The following is a 22,483-nucleotide window of genomic DNA, read 5'->3' as shown; positions in this document are numbered from 1 at the left end:
CAGGCGTGAGTCAGCACACCTGGCCTTATTTATTTATTTATTTATTTATTTACTGAGATGGAGTTTCACTCTTGTTGCCCAGGCTGGAGTGCAATGGCGCGATCTCGGCTCACTGCAACCTCCGCCTCCTGGGTTCACGCAATTCTCCTTCCTCAGCCTCCTGAGTAGCTGGGATTACAAGCAAGGGCCACCACGCTTGGCTAATTTTGTGTTTTTAGTAGAGACGGAGTTTCTCCATGTTAGTCAGGCTGGTCTCAAACTCCCAACCTCAGGTGATCCGCCTGCCTAGGCCTCCCAAAGTGCTAGGATTACAGGCATGAGTCACCGTGCCCAGCCCATGTTTTATTTGTTTTTAGTGAGTCAACCTCTTTGCATTCTGAGATTCCTTGTGGCAGCTGCCTATGGCCTGTTTCTAGATATATATATTTTCATTTGCTTTTTCCTTTTCTCTCTGCCCTTTAAACAGAGTGTTTTCTGCCTACATTAAAGAAGTGGATGAAAAGCCAGCCAGCACGCCCTGGGGCAGCAAGATGCCTTTTGGGCAGCTGATGTCAGAGTTTGGTGGCAGTGGCACTGGTGGCTGGGTCCACGGGGTCAGCTTCTCTGCCAGTGGGAGCCGCCTGGCCTGGGTCAGCCACGACAGCACCGTGTCTGTTGCTGATGCCTCAAAAAGTGTGCAGTGAGTATTTGCCTTTCATTTGGAAGGTGGGGAACAAGGGGTGGGATCTCTCACCAGCTGAACCAGGACTCCCCTTCCTGGTCAGTCATTCAGTCCGGGCGCGAAGGCTAACGCCTGTAATCCCAAAACTTTGGAAGGCCAAGGTGGGTGGATCACAAGGTCAAGAGTTCAAGACCAGCCTGACCAAGATGGTGAAACCCTGTCTCTACTAAAAATAAAAAATTAGCCAGGCGTGGTGGTGGGCGCCTGTAATCCCAGCTTCTCGGAAGGCTAAGGCAGAGAATTGCTTGAACCTGAGAGGCGGAGGTTGCAGTTAGCCGAGATCACGCCACTGCACTCCAGCCTGGGTGACAGAGCGAGACTCCGTCTCAAAAGAAAACAAAACAAAACAAAAGAACTCAATCAAAACTGCAGGCAGGCTGGACTTGGTGGCTCACGCCTATAATCCCAGCACTTTGGGATAGGCTGTGGGCAGATCACCTGAGGTCAAGAATTCAAGAACAGCCTGGCCAACATGGTGAAACCCTGTCTCTACTAAAAATACAAAAAGTAGCCTTGCTGGGCACAGTGGCTCATACCTGTAGTCCCAGCACTTTGGTGTAGGCCATGGGTGGACCACCTGAGGTCAGGAATTCAAGACCAGCCTTGGCCGGGCGCGGTGGCTCACGCCTGTAATCCCAGCACTTTGGGAGGCCGAGACGGGCGAATCACAAGGTCAGGAGATCAAGACTACGGTGAAACCCCGTCTCTACTAAAAATACAAAAAATTAGCTGGGCGCGGTGGCGGGCGCCTGTAGTCCCAGCTACTCAGGAGGCTGAGGCAGGAGAATGGCGTGAACCCAGGAGGCGGAGCTTGCAGTGAGCTGAGATCACGCCACTGCACTCCAGCCTGGGCGACAGCGCGAGACTCCGTCTCAAAAAAAAAAAAAAGACCAGCCTGGCCAACATGGTGAAACCCTGTCTCTACTAAAAATACAAAATTTAGCCGCAGTGGCTCACACCTGTAATCCCAGCACTTTGGGAGGCTGAGGCAGGCGGATCACTTGAGGTCAGGAGTTCGAGACCAGCCTGACCAACATGGAGAAATCCCATCTCTACTAAAAATACAGAAAATTAGCCGGACGTGGTGGCACATGCCTGTAATCCCAGCTACTCAGGAGGCTGAGGCAGGAGAATCACTTGAACCCGGGAGGCGGAGGTTGCAGTGAGCCAAGATCGCGCCATTGCATTCCAGCCTGGGCAACAAATGCAGAACTCTGTCTCAAAAAAACAAAAATTTTTTTTGCCAAGTGTGGTGGCATATGCCTGTAATCCCAGCTACTCAGGAGGCTGAGGCTGGAGAATCTCTTGAACCCAAGAAGCAGAGGTTGCAGTGAGCCAAGATTGTGCCATTGCACTCCAGTCTGGGCGACAAGAGCGGAACTCTGTCTCAAAAAAAAAAAACAAAAAAACTGCAAGTCAGCCTTTACCGTGACAGGCACAGATACAAATTCTCGGGTTGGAAAATTTTTAAGACCTAGGTGTTCCAGAAGTACTTCTTAATGGAAGTACTGATAATGATTCCTTTCAAGAACCCTCCTGGTTTGTTACTGATAAGGGTCGCTTAAAAAGGGCCAGTTTACGCTGGGCACAGTGGCTCACACCTATAATCCCAGCACTTTGGAAGACCAAGGTGGGTGGATCACCCGAGGTCAGGAGTTCGAGAGCAGCCTGGCCAACATGGTGAAACCCTGTCTCTAGAAAAATACAAAAATAAGCCTCGCATGGTGGTGGGTGCCTGTAGTCCCAGCTACTTGGGAGGCTGAGGCAGGAGGATCGCTTGAACCCAGAAGGTGAAGGTTGCAGTGAACCGAGATCATGCCAGTACACTCCGGCCTGGGCACGAGAGCAAGACTCCATCTCAAAAAAAAAAAAAAAAAAAAAAAGGGCCAGTTTAGTCTGTTACTCTGAACTCCTTACAAAATGTAAATACCATTCACCGGCCTTAAATTACACTGGAGAGCCGGGCGCGGTGGCTCACGCCTGTAATCCCAGCACTTTGGGAGGCCGAGGCGGGCGGATCACAAGGTCAGGAGATCGAGACCACAGTGAAACCCCGTCTCTACTAAAAATACAAAAAAAATTAGCCGGGCGCGGTGGCGGGCGCCTGTAGTCCCAGCTGCTCAGGAGGCTGAGGCAGGAGAATGGCGTGAACCCAGGAGGCGGAGCTTGCAGTGAGCCGAGATCGCGCCACTGCACTCCAGTCTGGGCGACAGCGTGAGACTCTGTCTCAAAAAAAAAAAAAAAAAAAAAAAATTACACTGGAGATATATTCTTACTCAGGGTAGTCAGCAAACAATGACTTCATTAATTTGAGCCTTCCATTCAGTAAGGCTTAAAAACCGTTGACGCCACTTCCTCTGCCGTGTGCTGGAAGGACTCTAATTATGCTGGCTTCTTTGTGAGTGGTGTGTCTGCTCAGCCATAAAGTACCTGGCCAAATATCAGAGTTCATTTTGTTCAATATATGTTGGAGGAAGAGAGAAGATTGGAATCCTTCTTTTATCAATCTTTGTTCTTCCCTGGTGAATCCTTTTCCATTGATAGCTAAAGGAAACTCACCATTAAAGGTTTTGTGATGGACATGGCCACTTGAGTATCAAAAATCAATCACACTGGGTGACCTTTACTCCCTGTCAGGTCAGTAAGAGTCACCCAGTGTAAACAGCATATTTCAGACATGATATGTTTTTCCTAACAGGAAAAACATTTAACAGGATTAAATGTGCATTTTTTAGCTAGTTTTACATATTTTTTTAAAGATTATCCCCTCCGGCCAGGCACAGTGGCTCACGCCTGTAATCCCAGCACTTTGGGAGGCCAAGGCAGGCAGATTGCCTGAGGTCAGGAGTTTGAGACCAGCCTGGCCAACACGGCAAAACCCTGTCTCTACTAAAAGTACAAAAATTAGCCAGGCAAGGTGGCAGGCGCCTGTAATCCTAGCTACCCAGGAGGCTGAGGCAGGAGAATTGCTTGAACCCAGCAGGTGGAGGTTGCAGTGAGCTGAGATCGCGCCACTGCACTCCAGCCTGGGCAACAAGAGCAAGACTCTGTCTCAAAAAAAAAACAAAAAAAAAGATTGTCACCTCCATTATAAAATGTAGTCTTTCAGAAAATTTCTCTACATAAACAAGCACTTATGTATCTTTTCATTTTTAACAGAAATGAGGTTATGTTATACATTTTATACATTTTTGTATACATTTGGTGATTTGCCTTTTGATACTTGATAATACTTTGGTATTTTAATGCCAGTGCTACTTAATTTTTATATGGTTTATTGTGACACAGTAAGTTCTTAGCATATGCTTATTACAAGTCCCTATCTACCCTCATATTGACTTCTTTCCCTTTTCCAGTCCTGCAAGTCAGATTACATGCTCCACCCTTCCGCTCCTCCAACATAAATATCTCATGTAGTAAAAGTCAGGTATACCACAGTAAGGGCTTCAGATGACACATTAATTCTTCAATGGCAACTTTATGAAGGGCGTCCTGAGACATGTACAGTTAGCTTTTATTTTGTTATTATTTAGAGAGACACTCTCTGTCGCGCAGGCTAGAATGCAGTTCTGCAATCATAGCTCATTACAGCCTTGAACTCCCGAGCTCAAGTGCTCCTCCCAACTCAGCTTCTAAAGCAGATGGGGCCACAGATGTGCACCACCACGCTAGGCTAATTTTTTTGTTTATTTTAATTTTTTGTAGAGACTGGGTCTCACTATGTTATCCAGGCTGATCTCAAACTCCTGCCTCCAGCAATCCTTCCACCTCAGCCCCTCAAGTGCTGAGATAACAGGCGTGAGCCACCACGCCCAGCCACAGTCAGCTTTTGAATGCATCGTTTCTTGCATGAAGTGAGGTGCTCCTAACTCATCAGCCAGTGTGTTTGCCTGCCATATCTGTGCAGTCTCTTTGCCACACTCAAGAGCAAATAACTACATGCACACACATGTCCCTGCACGCACACATACACACACACGGCCCATTCGAGTGCGAGCTCCTGGCTAAGACCATTTGGTTCATCTTGGTGGCTCTAGTTGCTGACACAGTGCCTGGCCGTCAGCACAGATGTGTGTGGCCACAGCCGTCTCGGAGCTCCGGGGAGCACAGGCAAGGAGAGGGTCCTAGCACAGGTGTTTGCTGCCAAGTCATAGTAACAGAAAGAGCTCTAGGAGCTAAAAGCAGGGAGAAGCTGCTTTAGGCTACAGTGGCCTCTGGGAAAGTGGACCGTGGGATCATGGGGGTGATCCCTTTAGAGCTGTGCTGGGGGTTGAAGGGCGTGGGTGCAAAAACAGGGCTTTGGGAACCAGTTTGTCATGAGTGGGCAGGGTCTCAGAAGCAGGCGGGAGGAGCCCAGGCTGGAGCCGGAGCCGGAGCCCAGGGCCACCCCTGGCTCAAGAGGCCTGCAAGTTGAGGTCAGAGGCTCCTTTTCAACATAAGTGCCCGTTGATACTGCAGAAGCCCCTGTGAGAATGGGTCCTTTGTTGTCATCTGTGTCTGTAAAGAAGCTAATAGTCTGTTACATCTTGGGATAACAAACGTTCTTGTGTTTAGGGTCTCAACTCTGAAGACGGAGTTCCTGCCGCTCCTGAGTGTGTCATTTGTCTCAGAGAACAGCGTCGTGGCTGCTGTGAGTATTTTTCTTCATTCTCCCTTGGGGTGCACTGTATGTGATGCTCAGACAGGGAACAATGTGTGCTCTGTCACCCTAGCACAAAGCAGAACAGTTTTTTGTTTTTTGGGTTTTTTTGAGACAGAGTTTCGCTCTTGTTGTCCAGGCTGGAGTGCAGTGGGTGATCTTGACTCACCGCAACCTCTGCCTCCCGGGTTCAAGCGATTCTCCTACCTCAGCCTCCCGAGTAGCCGGGATTACAGGCATGTGCCACCATACCTGGCTAAATTTGTATTTTTAGTAGAGATGGGGTTTCTCCATGTTGGACAGGCCAGTCTCAAACTCCCGTCCTCAGGTGATCTGCCCACCTCGGCCTCCCAAAGTGTGGGCGTGAGCCACCGTGCCTGGCCTTAGAGCTCACTCTTTTTTTTTTTTTTTTTTTTTTGAGACGGAGTCTCGCTCTGTCGCCCGGGCTGGAGTGCAGTGGCCGGATCTCAGCTCACTGCAAGTTCCACCTCCTGGGTTTACGCCATTCTCCTGCCTCAACCTCCCGAGTAGCTGGGACTACAGGCCACCTCGCCCGGCTAGTTTTTTGTATTTTTTTTTTAGTAGAGACGGGGTTTCACCGTGTTAGCCAGGATGGTCTCGATCTCCTGACCTCGTGATCCGCCTATCTCGGCCTCCCAAAGTGCTGGGATTACAGGCTTGAGCCACCGCGCCCGGCAAGGTCACTTTTAAGAGTAAGAGCAGGTGGGGCACGATGGCTCACGCCTGTGATCCCAATACTTTGGGAGGCCAAGGCAGGTGGATGACCTGAGGTTGGTAGATTGAGACCAGCCTGGCCAACATGGTGAAACCCTGTCTCTACTAAAAACACAAAAATTAGCCAGGGCATGGTAGCGCGCACCTATAATCCCAGGTACTTGGGAGGCTGAGGCAGGAAAATCACTTGAACCCGGGAACCAGAGGTTGCAGTGAGCTGAGATCGTGCCACTGCACTCCAGCCTGGGCAACAGAGCAAGACTCAATCTCAAAAAAAAAAAAAAAAAGTAAGAGAGGCCTATCATGGTGAACACTCTGCCAAGGAGCTGGGCGGTGGGCAGTGTGTCCTCCAGGGACTGACTGAGTCTCGTTTCAGGGCCATGACTGCTGCCCAATGCTCTTCAACTACGATGACCGCGGCTGCCTGACCTTCGTCTCCAAGTTAGACATTCCAAAACAGAGCATCCAGCGCAACATGTCTGCCATGGAACGCTTCCGCAACATGGACAAGAGAGCCACGACTGAGGACCGCAACACGGCCTTGGAGACGCTGCACCAGAATAGCATCACGTAGGTGCCGTCTGTAGAAAGGTGGTCAGGTGACAAGGTGCCCTCCTGCCCCTCGCCGTTTCCTTACTGGGTTCCTACAAAAGCTCTATGCCCCGCAGGCCCAGGCATTCCTTCAGGGACAAGTGCAGCAAGAAGTCCGTATCTTCCCGACCGCCAGGCTCTCATTTCCAGCTTGTGATAGGGAGAGAGTCGCCACCACCTGGTCATTCTGTCCTTCAAGGTGCAGATTACAAGGCAGCAGCCAGCAGCAGCAGTGCAGACCCTGTTGCAATCCGAGGTGGTGGGGCTTCAGGGCAACCGCTTCCTAGGGCACCCTTTCTCAGCTACTCAAGATCGAAAGGAGACTTTCTTTTTTTTTTTTTTTTTTTTTGAGACGGAGTCTCGCTGTGCTCCCAGGCTGGAGTGCAGTGGCGTGATCTCGGCTCACTGCAAGCTCCGCCTCCCGGGTTCACGCCATTCTCCCGCCTCAGCCTCCCAAGTAGCTGAGACTACAGGCGCCCACCACCACGCCCGGCTAGTTTTTTGTATTTTTAGTAGAGACGGGGTTTCACCATGTTAGCCAGGATAGTCTCGATCTCCTGACCTCGTGATCCACCCGCCTCGGCCTCCCAAAGTGCTGGGATTACAGGCTTGAGCCACCGCGCTCGGCCAGGAGACTTTCTTGAATGCTGCATTCCCATGGTAGTGCACACATAACAGAAAGCGAAGTTACAGCCTGTTTGAAAAGGTAACTGTAACTGTTATTTCAAGTAATGGATACAAATAGAAGATTCTTTAATTAAAGAAACAATTTCTTAGCATCATGATGACAAAGCTGAGGAGTGTTTCAACTGGGTTTTCATAGGGTATATGTAATTATGTAAGACAACAGAATTGTGTTTTGTCCAGAAAGTTTGATTTTTATTTATTTATTTATTTTATTTTTTTTTTTTTTTGAGACAGAGTCTCACTCTGTTGTCCATGCTGGAGTGCAGTGGCACAATCTCAGCTCACTGCAACCTCCGCCTCCCGGGTTCAAGCAATTCTCCTGCCTCAACCTCCCGAGTAGCTGGGATTACAGGTGTGTGCCACCACACCTGGCTAATTTTTTGTATTTTTACTAGAGACGAGGTTTCACCCTGTTGGCCAGCCTGGTCTCGATCTCCTGACCTCAGGTGATCCGCCCACCTTGACCTCCCAAACTGCTGGGATTACAGGCATGAGCAACCACGCCCGGCCTGAAAGTGTGATTTTTAAGGTCTAGAGGAGAGGCTGGGCATGATGGCTCACACCTTTAATCCCAGCACTTTGGGAGGCTGAGGCAGGCAGATCACTTAAGGTCAGGAGTTTGAGACCAGCCTGGCCAGCATGGCAAAACCCATCTCTACTAAAAATACAAAAATTAGCTGCTCATGGTGGTGCACACCTGTAATTCCAGCTACTCGGGAGGCTGAGGCAGGAGAATCGCTTGAACTGGGGAGGTGGAGGTTGCAGTGAGCCAAGATTGAGCCACTGCCCTCCAGCCTGGGATATAGAGTGAGACTCCGTCTCAAAAAAAAAAAAATATATATATATAGAAAAGCATCTGGAGGAGAAATATATGCTTGATATTCTAAATTACTGTGGTCAGAGTTGGGTCCCATGGGATTTTCCCTCATTGAGAAGCCTTTTCTTTTTTTTTTTTTTTAAGGCGGAGTCTGGCTCTGTCACCCGGGCTGGAGTGCAGTGGCCGGATCTCAGCTCACTGCAAGCTCCGCCTCCCGGGTTTACGCCATTCTCCTGCCTCAGCCTCCCGAGTAGCTGGGACTACAGGCGCCCGCCGCCTCGCCCGGCTAGTTTTTTGTATTTTTTTAGTAGAGACGGGGTTTCACCGTGTTCGCCAGGATGGTCTCGATCTCCTGACCTCGTGATCCGCCCGTCTCGGCCTCCCAAAGTGCTGGGATTACAGGCTTGAGCCACCGCGCCCGGCCTTGAGAAGCCTTTTCTATTGAGAAGCTTTTGTTGTGGTATTGATGGTGGGAGGAGTAATGGAAACCTCTGGACTTCCTGTTTGAGAGAACTACGGTGAAGTGCAGGTTGTGCTTCATCTTCAGCACGTAAAATAGGCTGCAAATGCTCTATGGAAAAATGAGAACCAGAGGCCTGGCACCATGGCTCACGCCTGTAATCCTAGCATTTGGGAAGCCAAGGCAGGAGGATTGCTTGAGGCCAGCAGTTCAGTACCATCCTGGGCAACACAGCAAGACTCCATCTCTCTTTTTTTTTTTTTGAGACAGAGTCTTGCTCTGTGGCCCAGGCTGGAGTGCAGTGGCTCAATCTCGGCTCACTGCAAGCTCTGCCTCCCGGGTCCACGCCATTCTCCTGCCTCAGCCTCCCGAGTAGCTGGGCATACAGGCACACGCCGACACACCCGGCCAATTTTTTGTGTTTTCAATAGAGACCAGGTTTCACTGTGTTAGCCAGGATGGTCTTGATCTCGTGACCTCGTGATCCGCGCACCTCGGCCTCCCAAAGTGCTGGGATTACAGGCGTGAGCCACTGTGCCCGGCCATAAGACCCCATCTCAAAACAATTTTTTTTTTTTTTTTTTTTGAGATCGAGTTCGCTTAGTTGAGTGTAGTGGTCGGATCTCAGCTCACTCAGTGAAGCCCCGGCCCCTGGAAGTTTTATGTTATTTCCACCCCCTAGCTCCCTTTAGTAGCTGGACTACAGGCGCCGCCACCGGCTAGTTTTTTGTATTTTAGTAGAGACGCTTTTCCCACCCGTATAGCCAGGGATGGTCTCGATCTCCTGACCTCGTGATCCGCCCGTCTCGGCCTCCCAAAGTGCTGGGATTACAGGCTTGAGCCACCGCGCCCGGCCGACAAACAATTTTTTAAAAGTTAGCTGGCTGTGTTGGCGCACACCTGTAGTCCCAGCTACTTGAGAGGAGTGAGCCGTGATTGTGCCACTGTACTTCAGCCTGGGCTACATTGCATTACAAAAAAGAAAACCTGAAGGCATAGCAAAACTTACCTTTTCTCCACATTCTTCAGGTTTCTCCTTCCACAGCAAAACTCACCTTTTCTCCATTCTTTAGGTTTCTCTGTCTTGAATGACTCTGAGTTATTTCTTGTGAATTTCTCTTAAGCTTCTATGCAGACCAAGTGTTAAGGAAAGAAACAGCTCTCATTGTCTCTCTGACACTTCTAGGTGAAAAGTGAAAAGACAAACCCTTGCCCATTAGTCTACTTTTATTTGCAGAAATTAGGTGCTCTTTGCACTAGAGCTGTGTCAGCTAACTTTTTCTGTAAGGGACCAGATAGTAAATATTTTAGACTCTCAGAGGCCGTAGGCCTCCGTTGCAACCACTGAACTCCGTGGTTGTGGCAGGAAAGCAGGCACAGACGCTGTAAACAAATGAGATGGTGTGTTCCAGTTAAACTTTATGGACACTCAGATTTGAATTTCACATAATTTTCATTTCATGAGATAATAGTCCTCTTTTAATTTTTTTCCAGCTATTTAAAAATGTAAAAGCTGGGTCGGGCGCAGATGCTAACGCGTATAATCCCAGCACTTTGGGAGGCTGAGGTGGGTGGATCACTTGAGGTCAGGAGGTCGAGACCAGCCTGACCAACATGGTGAAACCCTGTCTCTACTGAAAATACAAAAATTTGCTGGCGTGGTGATGGGGGCCTGTAATCCCAGCTACTCGGGAGGCTGAGGCAGGAGAATCGCTTGAACCTGGGAGGTAGAGGTTGCAGTGAGCCGAGATCGCACCACTGCACTCCAGCCTGGGTGACAGAGTGAGACTCCATCTCAATAAATAAATAAAAATGTAAAACCTTTTTTTTTTTTTAAGCTCACAGGCTGTACAGGAATAGGCGGTGTGTGCCATAGTTTGCCATCCCCTTCCCAGCGTCGGGGAAGAGGAGGGTAAGTTCTAGACATTTCAGAGAAGAAAGAAAAATATGGTCTGAGCAATGGAAGATTGTCTTGAAAGCTTTCCAGATAATTAGGCTAAGACAAGTTGTTTCATTTATCTGTTCCCCTGCTTGGCTTGGTTGGAGTCTGGGGGTATGTCTGCTGCTAACATTTATAATGATTCATGTCAAACTCACAGAGGGCTGTTGGCTTATCTGCACTGGCTGTCTTGGAGGCTGATTTGAGAGGTTTTGTTTGGAGTCAGTTGGATTTCAGTCATGCTTCATCATGCCTCTGGTTTATTTAAAAACAAACACAAACATTGTTTTCGCCATGACTGTGGTGCTGCCCACAACCTGCTCCCAGCATTTGAGTGCTGTGTGGGCTGGGTCATTCCTGCTTCCCCAGGTCACTCTAACTAAGGCAGGCTCTTAACTTCTCCCCTTTCCAGTTTTGTCTTTCCTGGACATCTGGTAATAAGATGTTTTGGGGTATTTTCTGAGCCAGACTGTTGCAGCCTAATGTTCATGGACAAGTTCATAATCAGGAGTTAAAAGATAATTCATTTCCTGGCGCAGTGTGGTGGCTCACGCCTGTAATCGCAGCATTTTGGGAGGCTGAGGCAGGAGGATCACTTGAGCCCAGGAGTTCAAGACCAGCCTGGGCAACATAGTGAGACCCCCATCCCATCTCTATTTAAAAAATAACATAATTCATTTCATTAAGCTGCCCTTACACAATTAGTCAGGAATGTTGTGTTCACTTCCACTACATACCTTACGGTCTCTTTTGCTTTGCTTTTTTTCAGTCAAGTCTCTATTTATGAGGTGGACAAGCAAGACTGTCGCAAATTTTGCACTACTGGCATCGATGGAGCCATGACAATTTGGGATTTCAAGGTATTTTCTACCTAACAGAACAAATTTTGTTTGTGTTAAAACTTTTTTTTTTTTTTTTGAGAGATAGGCTCCTTCTCTGTCACCCAGGCTGGAGTACAGTGGTGCAATCATGGCTCACTGCAGCCACCAACTCCTTGCCTCCAGCAGTCCTCCCACCTCAGCCTCCCAAGCAGCTGGGACAACAGGCACGCACCACCACACCCCGCTAATATTTTACAAAACTCTTGTGAGAAGAATGTTTCTCAATTGTTGAAACAAAATGTTAAATCTAGTATATAGTTTAATGTCCTAATATAAGACATTAAACTGGAAATCTCTCTCTTTTTTTTTTTTCTTTCTTTTTGAGACAGAGTCGTGTTCTATTGCCCAGGCTTCAGTGCAGTGGTGCAATATTGGCTCACTGCAACCTCCGCCTCCCGGGTTGGAGCGATTCTCCTGCCTCAGTCTCCCAAGTGATTGGGATTACAGGAGCACACTACAACACCCAGCTGTTTTTTGTATTTTTAGTACAGATGGGGTTTCACCATGTTGACCAGGCTGGTCTTGAACTCCTGGCCTCATGTGATCTGCCCACCTTGGCCTCCCAAAGTGGTGGGATTACAGGCATGAGCCACCATGCCCGGCTGGAGATCTCTTTAAAACCTAAAAGTCATCCACTGAAGAACGGCACATTCTCAGTGAACTGAAATTTTTACTTCTAGATGTCCATTTGTTCATTGAGGAAAAATGGAGTGCTATTTTGGAAACAGGCCCTATTGGACACCAGCCCAGGTTTAACTATATAGATATATATTTATGGCTGACACTAATTAATTTAATAAACATTTACTAAGTGTCTTCTGGGTGCCATGCATGGTGCTGAGCACTGAGAATATCCAGTCCGAAGAAGCCTGTCTGGTAGAAGAGAGAAGTGGATACAGGGGCTGGGTAGGGGATTCGGCAGAGCTCGGAAGAGAAGCCAGTGCCTCTGTTTTCACACAGAGGAATCGGGCGATGCGCCGACTGCCCGACTGCCCGCACTGCAGGGAAAAGGTTGCACCTGAGCAGCATCCTGAGCTGCGATGGGTTTTGGAGGGGAGGGGACTAGGAGTTGAGAAAGCACAGGTGAGCATCGTTAAGTTGCAAGCGCAGCACACCCAGGCCAACTCTGGGCTTCGGAGAGCGCACACTGCCTTTGAGGCACTGCCCATGGTGTGGTCCTCCAGAAGCACGGATTAAACTAGAAAAAAGAGCTGTGGGCAGCCAGGCGTAGTGGCTCACGCCTGTCATCCCAGCACCTTGGGAGGCCAAGGTGGGAGAATCGCTTGAGGCCAGGAGTTTGAGACCAGTTTGGGCAACATAGCAAGACCCCATGTCTATAAAAAAGCCCGGTGCAGCCAGGCATGCTGGCCCACTCCCGTAATTCTAGCACTTTGGGAACCTGAGGCTCATTTCTCCTCCCTGCTTCCCCGTCTTGAGCACAGGAGTTCGAGACCAGCCTGGGCAACATAGTGAGACCCTGTCTCTATTTTTAAATATACATGTGTGTGTGTATATATATATATATATATATATTTAAAAACCAGGTGCAGTGACGCATGCCGTTAGTCCCAGCTACTTGAGAAGCTCAGGCAGGAGGATCTCTTAAGCCCAGGAGTTGGAGGCTGCAGTGAGCTGTGGTCACACCACTGCACTCCAGCCTGGGGCAACAGAGCAAGACCCTATCTCAAAAAAAAAAAAAAAACCACACACACAGGAGTGAGGAGTGTGCCCACAGCCTGTGGGTGGAGCAGTGGGGAAAAGGGACACCTGGCCTGCGGGAGCCAGCAGGGGGAGCCCGGGCCTGGAGTGTCTCTGCAGGGTGAGTCCTGGGAGAGCCTGTCTCGGGTGGGGCAGGGCCAGGTTCAGGGTGGGGACAGGCAGCACCTCCACTGAGGAGGAGGGAGTGGTGTGATACCTACCTCGGGGAAAACCTCAGGGTGGACACTCAGTGACATGAGTGCTCTTCCCACCTTTTCCAAGACCCTCGAGTCTTCCATCCAGGGCCTCCGGATAATGTGAAGCTGAGTGAGCCTCCGCCATCCAGCATGACAAACTGTGGCCGACCGCAGCTGTGCCGTGGCACGATGGCGAGGAAGCCAGCCCCAAGGAAACACTGAAAACATATCACGCCAATGCCGTGTGGTTTTGTTTGAATATAAAATTGGTGAAAGTGTTGGTTTTTTTAAAGCAGTAATTTTTTTGTTTTTGTTTTTTTGCGATTTCATTCCATTCTTGACCAAAGCTTCTCTTTAAGTAGTTTATTATGGAAAACTGTCACACTAACTTAAAAGACAGGGTGAGGGAGATATGTGAATTGTCCACTAGAAAATTAAATAAAGGAACTGAATGTGGTTTTGGTTTTGTTTCCTTGTAGTATTTCAATTTTTAGTAGGAAAATATGAGTGAATTCTTCATTCAATTAGGTTTGTTTTAGGCAAAATCGTAGATCCTTGGTTTCTTAAATTGCACCATTCTATACAACCTTGAACCAAAAAGCAGCATTTAGTGGGGGGTGAGAGAGAACCATTTCTGAACGTTGCAATACTTCTGCAAAGCAGGTGTTGTTGGTCTGTTTTGTGTTGCAATAAAGGAATACCTGAGACTGGGTAATTTGTTTAAGACAAAGATTTATTTGGCATACGGTTCTGCCGGCTGGACAAGAAGCACGGTGCCTGCGTCTGCTTTTGGGGAAGCCTCAGGATGGTTTCACTCATGGAGGAAGGCGAAGGGGAAGCAGACGTGTCCCATGGCGGGAGAGGGTGCAAGAGAGGACCAGGCTCCTTGAAACAACCAGGTCATAGAGTGAGAACACACTCATTCCTGCCAGGGGGCACAAAGCCATTCATTAGGGATCCGCCCCATGACCCAAACATCGGCCACCAAGCCCCACCCCAACACTGAGGATCGCATTTCAACATGAGATTCGTAAGGGACACACAGCCAAGCCCTGTCAGAGGTACACTGTTCCCATCTTGCATGTGAGCAACAGAGAAGCCCACGTCCACTGAGCGGCCAAGTCCGAATGGAAGCCTGCCCTGGGAGGCCCCGGGCCCGGTGCCCACACCATGGCAGCCCGCTGTTAGCAGCGCACCTGCCAGGGGCGTGCTGTGGGGAGGGTGCGAGGGGCGGGAAAGGGAAAGTCAGCATCTTGACTTTCACAATCGTGAGAGACGATTGTGTCCACACCGAGCTCCTTTCGTCATGATGAGACGTGAAGTTTGACATTCCACGGCAGAGAATCTTAAGAGGTACAAGTATAAATGAAAAGCAAAATAAGGCTGGGCACGGTGGCTCAAGCCTGTAATCCCAGCACTTTGGGAGGCCGAGTCGGGCGGATCACGAGGTCAGGAGATCAAGACCATCCTGGCTAACCCGGTGAAACCCCGTCTCTACTAAAAAATACAAAAAAAAAAAAAAAACTAGCCGGGTGTGGTGGCGGGCGCCTGTAGTCCCAGCTACTCGGGAGGCTGAGGCAGGAGAATGGCGTGAACCCGGGAGGCGGAGCTTGCAGTGAGCTGAGATCCGGCCACTGCACTCCAGCCTGGGCGACAGAGCAAGACTCTGTCTCAAAAAAAAAAAAAGAAAAAAAGAAAAGAAAAGCAAAATAAGTAAAGAGTAGCCAGAGCCTGGCCACATCCTTGATCTCACAGCTCCCTTCTAGAATGAGTGCTTCCCAAGGCACGTCGTGATGTGCTCAAGGGAAGGTAATTTTGCCCTCTTGGTGACTCATGGGAAGCCCTCACTCCAAGAGGGAATCCTACCTAGCACCAGGGTGCTGGCCTCATGGCCCTGCCTGGTCCCTATAGTGTCCTCTCTGGGCCCCCAGTGGCAGGAGCTCCTTTCTGTACACGTGTTTGTGTACACAGTGCATTGGCAAGGCTCTGTGAGGGTAGACAAAAGCTGGCCATAAAACAGGAATTAGCTAAAGATTTCTCTTTTAGCCAGGCGCGGTGGCTCACGCCTGTAATCCCAGCACTTTGGGAGGCTGAGGCAGGCGGATCACGAGGTCAGGAGATCGAGACCATCCTGGCTAACACAGTAAAACCTCGTCTCTACTAAAAATACAAAAAATTAGCCGGGCGTGGCGGTGGGCGCCTGTAGTCCCAGCTACTCGGGAGGCTGAGGCAGGAGAATGGCATGAACCTGGAAGGCGGAGCTTGCAGTGAGCCGAGATTGTGCCACTGCACTCCAGCCTGGGCAACAGAGCAAGACTCTGTCTCAAAAAAAAAAAAAAAAGACAAAATTGACTTACTTCGCCTCTAAGAACTTAATAGCCACAGAGTTATTTTGCTGTTTTTTTCTTTTTTAAATAAAAACATCTTGAAATTATAATAGAGAGGCCGGGCGCGGTGGCTCAAGCCTGTAATCCCAGCACTTTGGGAGGCCGAGACGGGCGGATCACGAGGTCAGGAGATCGAGACCATCCTGGCGAACACGGTGAAACCCCGTCTCTACTAAAAAAATACAAAAAAAAACTAGCCGGGCGAGGTGGCGGGCGCCTGTAGTCCCAGCTACTCCGGAGGCTGAGGCAGGAGAATGGCGGGAACCCGGGAGGCGGAGCTTGCAGTGAGCTGAGATCCGGCCACAGCACTCCAGCCTGGGTGACAGAGCAAGACTCCGTCTCAAAAAAATAAAAAATAAAAAATAAAAAATAAAAAAAAATAAAAAAAAAAAAGAAATTATAATAGAGACAGGGTCTCCGTATGTTGCCCAGGCTGGTCTCAAACTGGGCTTAAGCAATCCACCTGCCTCAGCCTCCCAAAGTGCTGGGATCACAGGCATGAGCCACTGCACCCGGCCTATTTTGCTTTTTTTTTTTTTTTTTAAGATGGAGCCTCTTTCTCTGTCAACCAGGCTGGAGTGCAGTGGTATGATCTCGGCTGACTACAGCCTGCACCTTCCAGGTTCAAGCGATTCTCCTATTTCAGCCTCCTGAGTAGCTGGGATCACAGATGACCCCAGTCTCCGAGTAGCTGGGATTACAGGCATACACCACCACGCCTGGCTAGTTTATTTTGCCATTTTTTAACACAGGCCATTTCTCCTGTGGGGAGGAAGGCCCACTCCAATCACAGCAGCCAGAAGCCCTCAGTGCTTTATTTCAGTGCCGGGGTTGTTTGAGTTTGTGACGCTCCATCCTCCTCTCACTCTACCTTTGAGACTCAGACCAGGCTCTGTAAAAATGACTACAGTCTGGGATGTTCTGAGAGGGTTCTTCAGGAAAGGTGTGTGTGCCACGCCCTGAATGCAATACTTTAGCTAACTGTGCAGGCACCAAGAAAAGCCTTTGGAAGCCATTAACAACCCCTCAACAAACCTGTAGGGTTGGAACTCTTATTAGGACATTTTTCAGATGACAAAATTCCAGAGAGGGGAATGACCGGTCTCTCCAAAGCCCTGGTAGTAACCACTAAGCATGTGCTCCCCACTGGGTGAGGGAAATGCCTTAGTGACAGCCCCTTTTCAGTTCACCCATGCTCAGGGGCAGGCCCTGTCACTGGAAGTGATGAGAAGGTATTTGAGGCTGGGCGCGGTGGCTCACACCTGTAATCCCAGAACTTTAGGAGACCAAGACGGGTGGATCCCTTGAGGTCAGGAGTTCAAGACCAGCCTAGCCAACATGGTGAAACCCCTTCTCTACTACAAATACAAAAATTAGCCAGGCATTGGTGGCACGCGCCTGTAATCCCAGCTACTCGGGAGGCTGAAGCACGAGAATTGCTTGAACAATTGCTGGGAGGCGCAGGTTACAGTGAGCCAAGGTCATGCCACTGCACTCCAGCCTGGGCAACAGTGAAAACTCCATCTCAAAAAGAGAGAGCAAGAAGGTATTTGACAATACCTTGTGGGTTTCATTGTGGACCTCAGTTTCGCAATTAAGCTGACACATCAGGCCATCTGGTTTGGAAGTGGGGTGTGCAGGGAGGGCACAGCCCCATCAGAATCCTGGGATGGGATGTGGATGCTGAGTGAGCGTTATGGGGGCCCCAGCTGTGGGGTACATCTGCCTTGCAGGCCTTTAGCCACCTTATCAGATATGTGGCCTTGGGTCTTTGGCCCCAGGGTTTTCTCCTCTCCCCTCCTGCCGTCAGTTGGGATGGATCCCTTGATCCCAGGGAAAGTGACCCACATTCTGGGGTGGACCAGTGGGACAAAGGGGAGATTATACTGGAGACTGGATGCTTTTAGAAAAGGTACCCGCCACCTCCCCCCACCCGCATCTCCCGTCTCCCTGGTCTGCCTTGGCCCACCCACTGCTTGTCTGCATCAACTTGGCTGCCATTTTGTGACTAGGAGGCAACAAAACGAGTGCTTAAACCCGGGAGGCAGAGGTTGTAGTGAGCAGAGATTGTGCCACTGCACTCCAGCAAGACTCCATCTCAAAAAAAAGAAAAAAAAAAAGCGATGGACAAGGAGCAGAAAGCCAGCAAGAACCTGGGAGACTGCACCAGCCCTGGCCTGCCTCCCCCACGTCAGCCAGCCCTGGAGAGTCACGGCCTGGGTTTGTGGCTGCATTTCTTGGAAATACAAGAAGGCAATAAAGGAAGCAGGAGTGCATAGCATCTTCATCCCAGGGCCCTGCACAAAGCCAGTTCCAGGAAGAAACAGAATACTCTCCAAGTTGTTCTGGGAGCTCCAGATGAAATCCTTCCATCCCCAAGTTCCCTAACCCAAGGTGTTTCTCCACAGAGGGCTTAGAAAACCTTCTCCCCCAAGGGAACCATTTCAATTAATGCCTTCCATCGCTTCCCAATCTGAGGTCTGCTTCCTCCCATCCACTGGGTCTTCCCTCCACGACTGTAGGCCTGAGGGACAGGTGGGCAGGTGGACAGTGCTTGTCAGCTTCGCTTTACAGATGTGGAAACTGAGGCACGGTTACACTACAGGTTAAGTGGCAGCACCAGAACTGGACTGACTTTCTTTTTTTTTCTTTTTTTGAGATGAAGTCTCGCTCTGTCACCCAGGCTGGAATGTAGCCTGGTTGCAGTGATCTCGACTCACTGCAACCTCTGCCTCCCGGGTTCAAGCGAGTCTCCTGCCTCAGCCTCCGGAGGAGCTGGGATTACAGGTGTGCACCACCACGCCAAACTAATTTTTTTTGTATTTTTAGTAGAGACGGGGTTTCGCCATGTTGACCAGGCTGGTCTCAAACTCCTGACCTCAAGTGATCCGCCTGCCTTGGCCTCCCAAACTGCTGGAATTACAGGCATGAGCCACCGCGCCCAACTCTTTTTTTTTTCTGAGGCGGAGTCTCGCTCTGTTATCCGCTCACTGTAACCTCCACCTCCCTCATTCAAGAGATTCTCCTGCCTCAGCCTCCTGAGTAGCAAGTAGCTGGGACTACAGGCATGTGCCACCACACCCAACTAATTTTTGTGTTTTGTTTTGTTTTTGAAGACAGAGCCTCACTCTTGTCACCCAGGCTGGAGCGCAGTGGCGTGGTCTCAGCTCACTGCAACCTCCGCCTCCCGGGTTCAAGCGATTCTTCTGCCTCAGCCTCCCGAGTAGCTGGTATTACAGGCAGCGTGTGCCACCACACCCAGCTAATTTTTGTATTTTTAGTAGAGACAGGGTTTCACTATGTTGGCCTGACCTCAAACTCCTGACCTTGTGATCTGCCCGCCTCAGCTTCCCAAAGTGCTGGGATTATAGGTGTGAGCCACTGTGCCCAGCCTTTTTTTTTTTTTTTAGAGATAGGTTTTCACCATGTTGGACAGGCTGGTCTCACACTCCTGACCTTTTGTGATCAGCCTGCCTCCGCCTCCCATAGTGCTGGGATTACAGGCGTGAGCCACCATGCCCGGCCTGGACTCAGTTTTCTAACACCACTTGATCATTCATTAACACGTCTGTTAAGATGTGTGTTGAGTGACTCATGCACCAGGCTCTGTCATGGGCCCAGGGGAGAGCAGAGCGAATAGTACGGCCATGGTTGTGGTTCACATGGGCTTTTAGAGCCTTTACATCAACTCAGGTGACCTTAGTTACATATTCACAGTTAGGAAAAAGGAGTCTTGAGGTATGCATGTTTGTTAGGATGCTTTGATGATTCGCAGCAGAAAAACTCAAAGCAGCCTAAAAATATAGTGCAGGCTGCACACCGTGGCTCATGCCTGTAACCCCAGCACTTTGGGAGGCTGAGGCAGGAGGATTGCTTGAGGTGAGGAGTTCGAGACCAGCCTGGGCCACACAAGGAGAGCCCTGTCCATACAAAAATTTTAAAAATTAGCTGGGTGTAGTGGCGCGTGCCTGTGGTCCCTCCCAGCTATGAGAGAGGCTGAGGTGGGAGAATCACTTGAGGCCAGGAGTTTGATACCAACCTGGGCAACACAGCAAAAACGCTATCCGTATAATTTTTTTTTTTTTTTTTTTTAGAGGGAGTCTCGCTCTGTCACCCAGCCTGGAGTGCAGCGGTGTGATCTTGACTCACTGCAATCTCCGCCTCCCGGGTTCAAGTGATTCTCCTGCCTCAGCCTCTGGAGTAGCTGAAATTACAGGCGCGTGCCACCATGCCTAGCTAATTTTTGTATTTTAGTAGAGACGGAGTTTCACCATGTTGGTAAGGCTGAGTCTCGAACTCCTGACCTCAAATGATCCACCTGCCTTGGCTTCCCAAAGTGTTGGGATTATAGGCGTGAGCCACCGCGCCCAGCCTATAAAAATTTTAAAACTTAGCCAGGCATGGTGTTGCACACCTGTAGTCCCAAGCACTCAAGAGGCTAAGGTGGGAGGATCGCTTGAGCCCAGGAGTTGGAGGCTGCAGTGAGCTGTGATTACCTCACTACACTCCAGCCTGGGTAATGGAGCCAGACCCTGTCTCTAAAACATATTAATTAATTAAGCAGATAACTTGGCTCACATAGTTGAATCTTTGGAGGCAGGTTGGGCTCAGGCCGGCCAGAGGTGACCAGAGCTCCGGTTACTTCTCTGACCTTCTCTCCGCTCTGCACTCTCCCTGCAGCTTCCCTTGTTGCTGTTCCACTTCCGCGTTCCACTTACAAATCCGGATTCCTGCAGCTCGCCCAGAAGGGGCTTCGGTGCTGGATCATCAGCTGAAGTCCTGGGCTTTGCTTTGATTGGGCCATCTTAGATCATAAGTGCAGGACAGGGAACACTGTGAGCTGATTTAGACCACTCAGGGCCACTTGGGGTCATTCCCTGGGCATCTACAAAGCAGTGGAAGAGTAGGATGGAAGCCAGAGAAGCAGCAATAGGGTCACCTCAGTTACCCTACACTTGTCCCCGTGGGAAGAGGGCTGCCAGTACAGACCCCTTGAAGCTTTTTATCTGCTTCAACTAAAGCCACTGCCTGTATTTGCTGAGGTTGCCGACATCTGTCTGAGCAAATCTGCAGGAGCAGCAAGATTGGGGGGGCTCACAAAAGTTCGAGCACTTCCTGTGAGCACGCACACTGGATGACCCGCTTCGCACACTTGGACACATTTAATCCTCCCAACCACCCTAGGGGGTCGAATTCAGTGGAAAAGAGAGCAGGGGCTAAGGGCACCTCCAATGAGGAGGGTGTCAGGACAAAGCGACCTGAGACCCCCCCAGCCACATCCTGCAGGACAAACCAATGTCCGCAGGTGAGGACAGGGTGGGAAAAGTGTTCCAAGCAGAAGGAACAGCGAGTGTCAAAGCCTCTAAGCCTGACGGGGTGGGAGTCTGGCTTGGACCTCCAGAGATCTAGGAAGACCCTGCACAAATACTAGGGAGAGGGGTCTGAAGGAGGCAAGAGGAGGAAAGGTTTTTGTTGTTGTTGTTGTTGTTGTTGTTGTTGTTGTTGTTGTTGTTTGAGAGGAAGTCTCCCTCTGTTGCCAGGCTGGTGTGCAGGGGCACCATCTTGGCTCACTGCAGCCTCTGCCCCGGGGGTTCAAGCAATTCTCGTGCCTCAGCCTCCCGAGTAGCTGGGATTACAGCAGCGCTCCATCGCGCGATGGGGCTCCTTGCAGCTATTTTTTTTTTTTTTTTTTTTTTGAAAGAGTGTCACTCTGTTGCCCAGGCTGGAGTGTGTTGGTGCGATCTCGGCTCACTGCAACCTCCAACTCCTAGGTTCAAGCGATTCTTCTGCCTCAGCCTCCCGAGTAGCTGGGATTACAGGCATGCGCCACCACACCTGGCTAATTTTTGTATTTTTTAGTAGAGACAGGGTTTCACTGTCTTAGCCAGGATGGTCTCCATCTCTTGGGCTCATGATCCTCCCGCCTCGGCCTCCAAAAGTGCTGGGATTACAGGCGTGAGCCACCGCGACTAGCCGAGGGAAGGTTTTCATCGGTGGCTCTTCCATGTGTCTGGCCGCCTGGGCATGTATTCACTGAAGAGGCAGAGGGTCAGGATGGGGAGACTCCAGGGACCACCTGGCTCAAGACCCGCAATTAGGCGGCTGCAAGGCCAACCCGGTAAGTTTAAGAAGTGAAGCCGATTGACGTGAAACAGAAAGGAAAGAAGTTAGCTGGCCGGCCAGCGTCAGCACAGGCAGCCAGTGTCACCCTGCCCGGGGACGGCACCCCGGTTTTGTGGCGACGACACCGAGGGCCGAAGGGGCGGGGCCGGGCTGCCCTGGCCACGCCCGACCGCCTGCGCCCCGCCCAAGGCCTGCACAGTTGGCGCCCCGCGGGTATCAGCGTGAAGGGGGCTCCTCGCAGGCTGGGGACGGGGCTGCGGGGCTCGCCAGCCGCTCACCTGCGTGGGAGCGCAGAGCCCGCAGTACCCGCCGTCCGGGCTCAGAGGACGCGACTCCCCGACCCTGCGCCCGGCAGCCCCCGGTGGCCGTGCGCCCGGCCCAGGCTCGGAGGTCGAGCCCAGCGGCAGCTTAGGCTGCGCGCCTGGCTCCCAGCCTCAGTTTCCCCATTGGTAAAGCGTTGGCGGGAGGTTGCGGACGGCTTCTACGGACAGAGCCTTAGGCTCCGACGTCTGCGCGGGTCCTGGCAGCACCCCCACCCCGAAGGGAGGGCGGGACCTGGATCTCGCGACCGCTGCCCCAGGTCCCCGCCCCCGGGCCCTACGGGGCTG

At 50.6% G+C, this 22,483-nt stretch overlaps 1 protein-coding gene across 2 annotated transcripts in view; it reads left to right on the top strand.

Annotated features, from left to right (window-relative positions):
- ARPC1A (actin related protein 2/3 complex subunit 1A) overlaps window positions 1-14,080 on the top strand; it is a 40,647-nt gene extending 26,567 nt beyond the window's left edge. The window contains exons 6-10 of one of the 2 annotated variants that reach the window (XM_031665593.1): window positions 467-679; window positions 5,276-5,351; window positions 6,472-6,665; window positions 11,359-11,449; window positions 13,472-14,080. In XM_031665593.1, the coding sequence (XP_031521453.1) occupies window positions 467-679; window positions 5,276-5,351; window positions 6,472-6,665; window positions 11,359-11,449; window positions 13,472-13,489 (592 nt within the window). In that variant the 3' untranslated portion in view covers window positions 13,490-14,080. Of the gene's footprint in view, window positions 1-466; window positions 680-5,275; window positions 5,352-6,471; window positions 6,666-11,358; window positions 11,450-13,450 lie in introns of both variants that reach the window. The other variant, XM_031665592.1, reaches the window with a different exon arrangement.
- The last annotated feature ends 8,403 nt before the right edge of the window (window positions 14,081-22,483 follow it).

The sequence above is a fragment of the Papio anubis genome, chromosome 4 (genome assembly GCF_008728515.1).
Source record: "Papio anubis isolate 15944 chromosome 4, Panubis1.0, whole genome shotgun sequence".
Lineage (NCBI taxonomy): Eukaryota > Metazoa > Chordata > Mammalia > Primates > Cercopithecidae > Papio > Papio anubis.
This window is presented reverse-complemented; position numbering and strand designations above follow the sequence as displayed.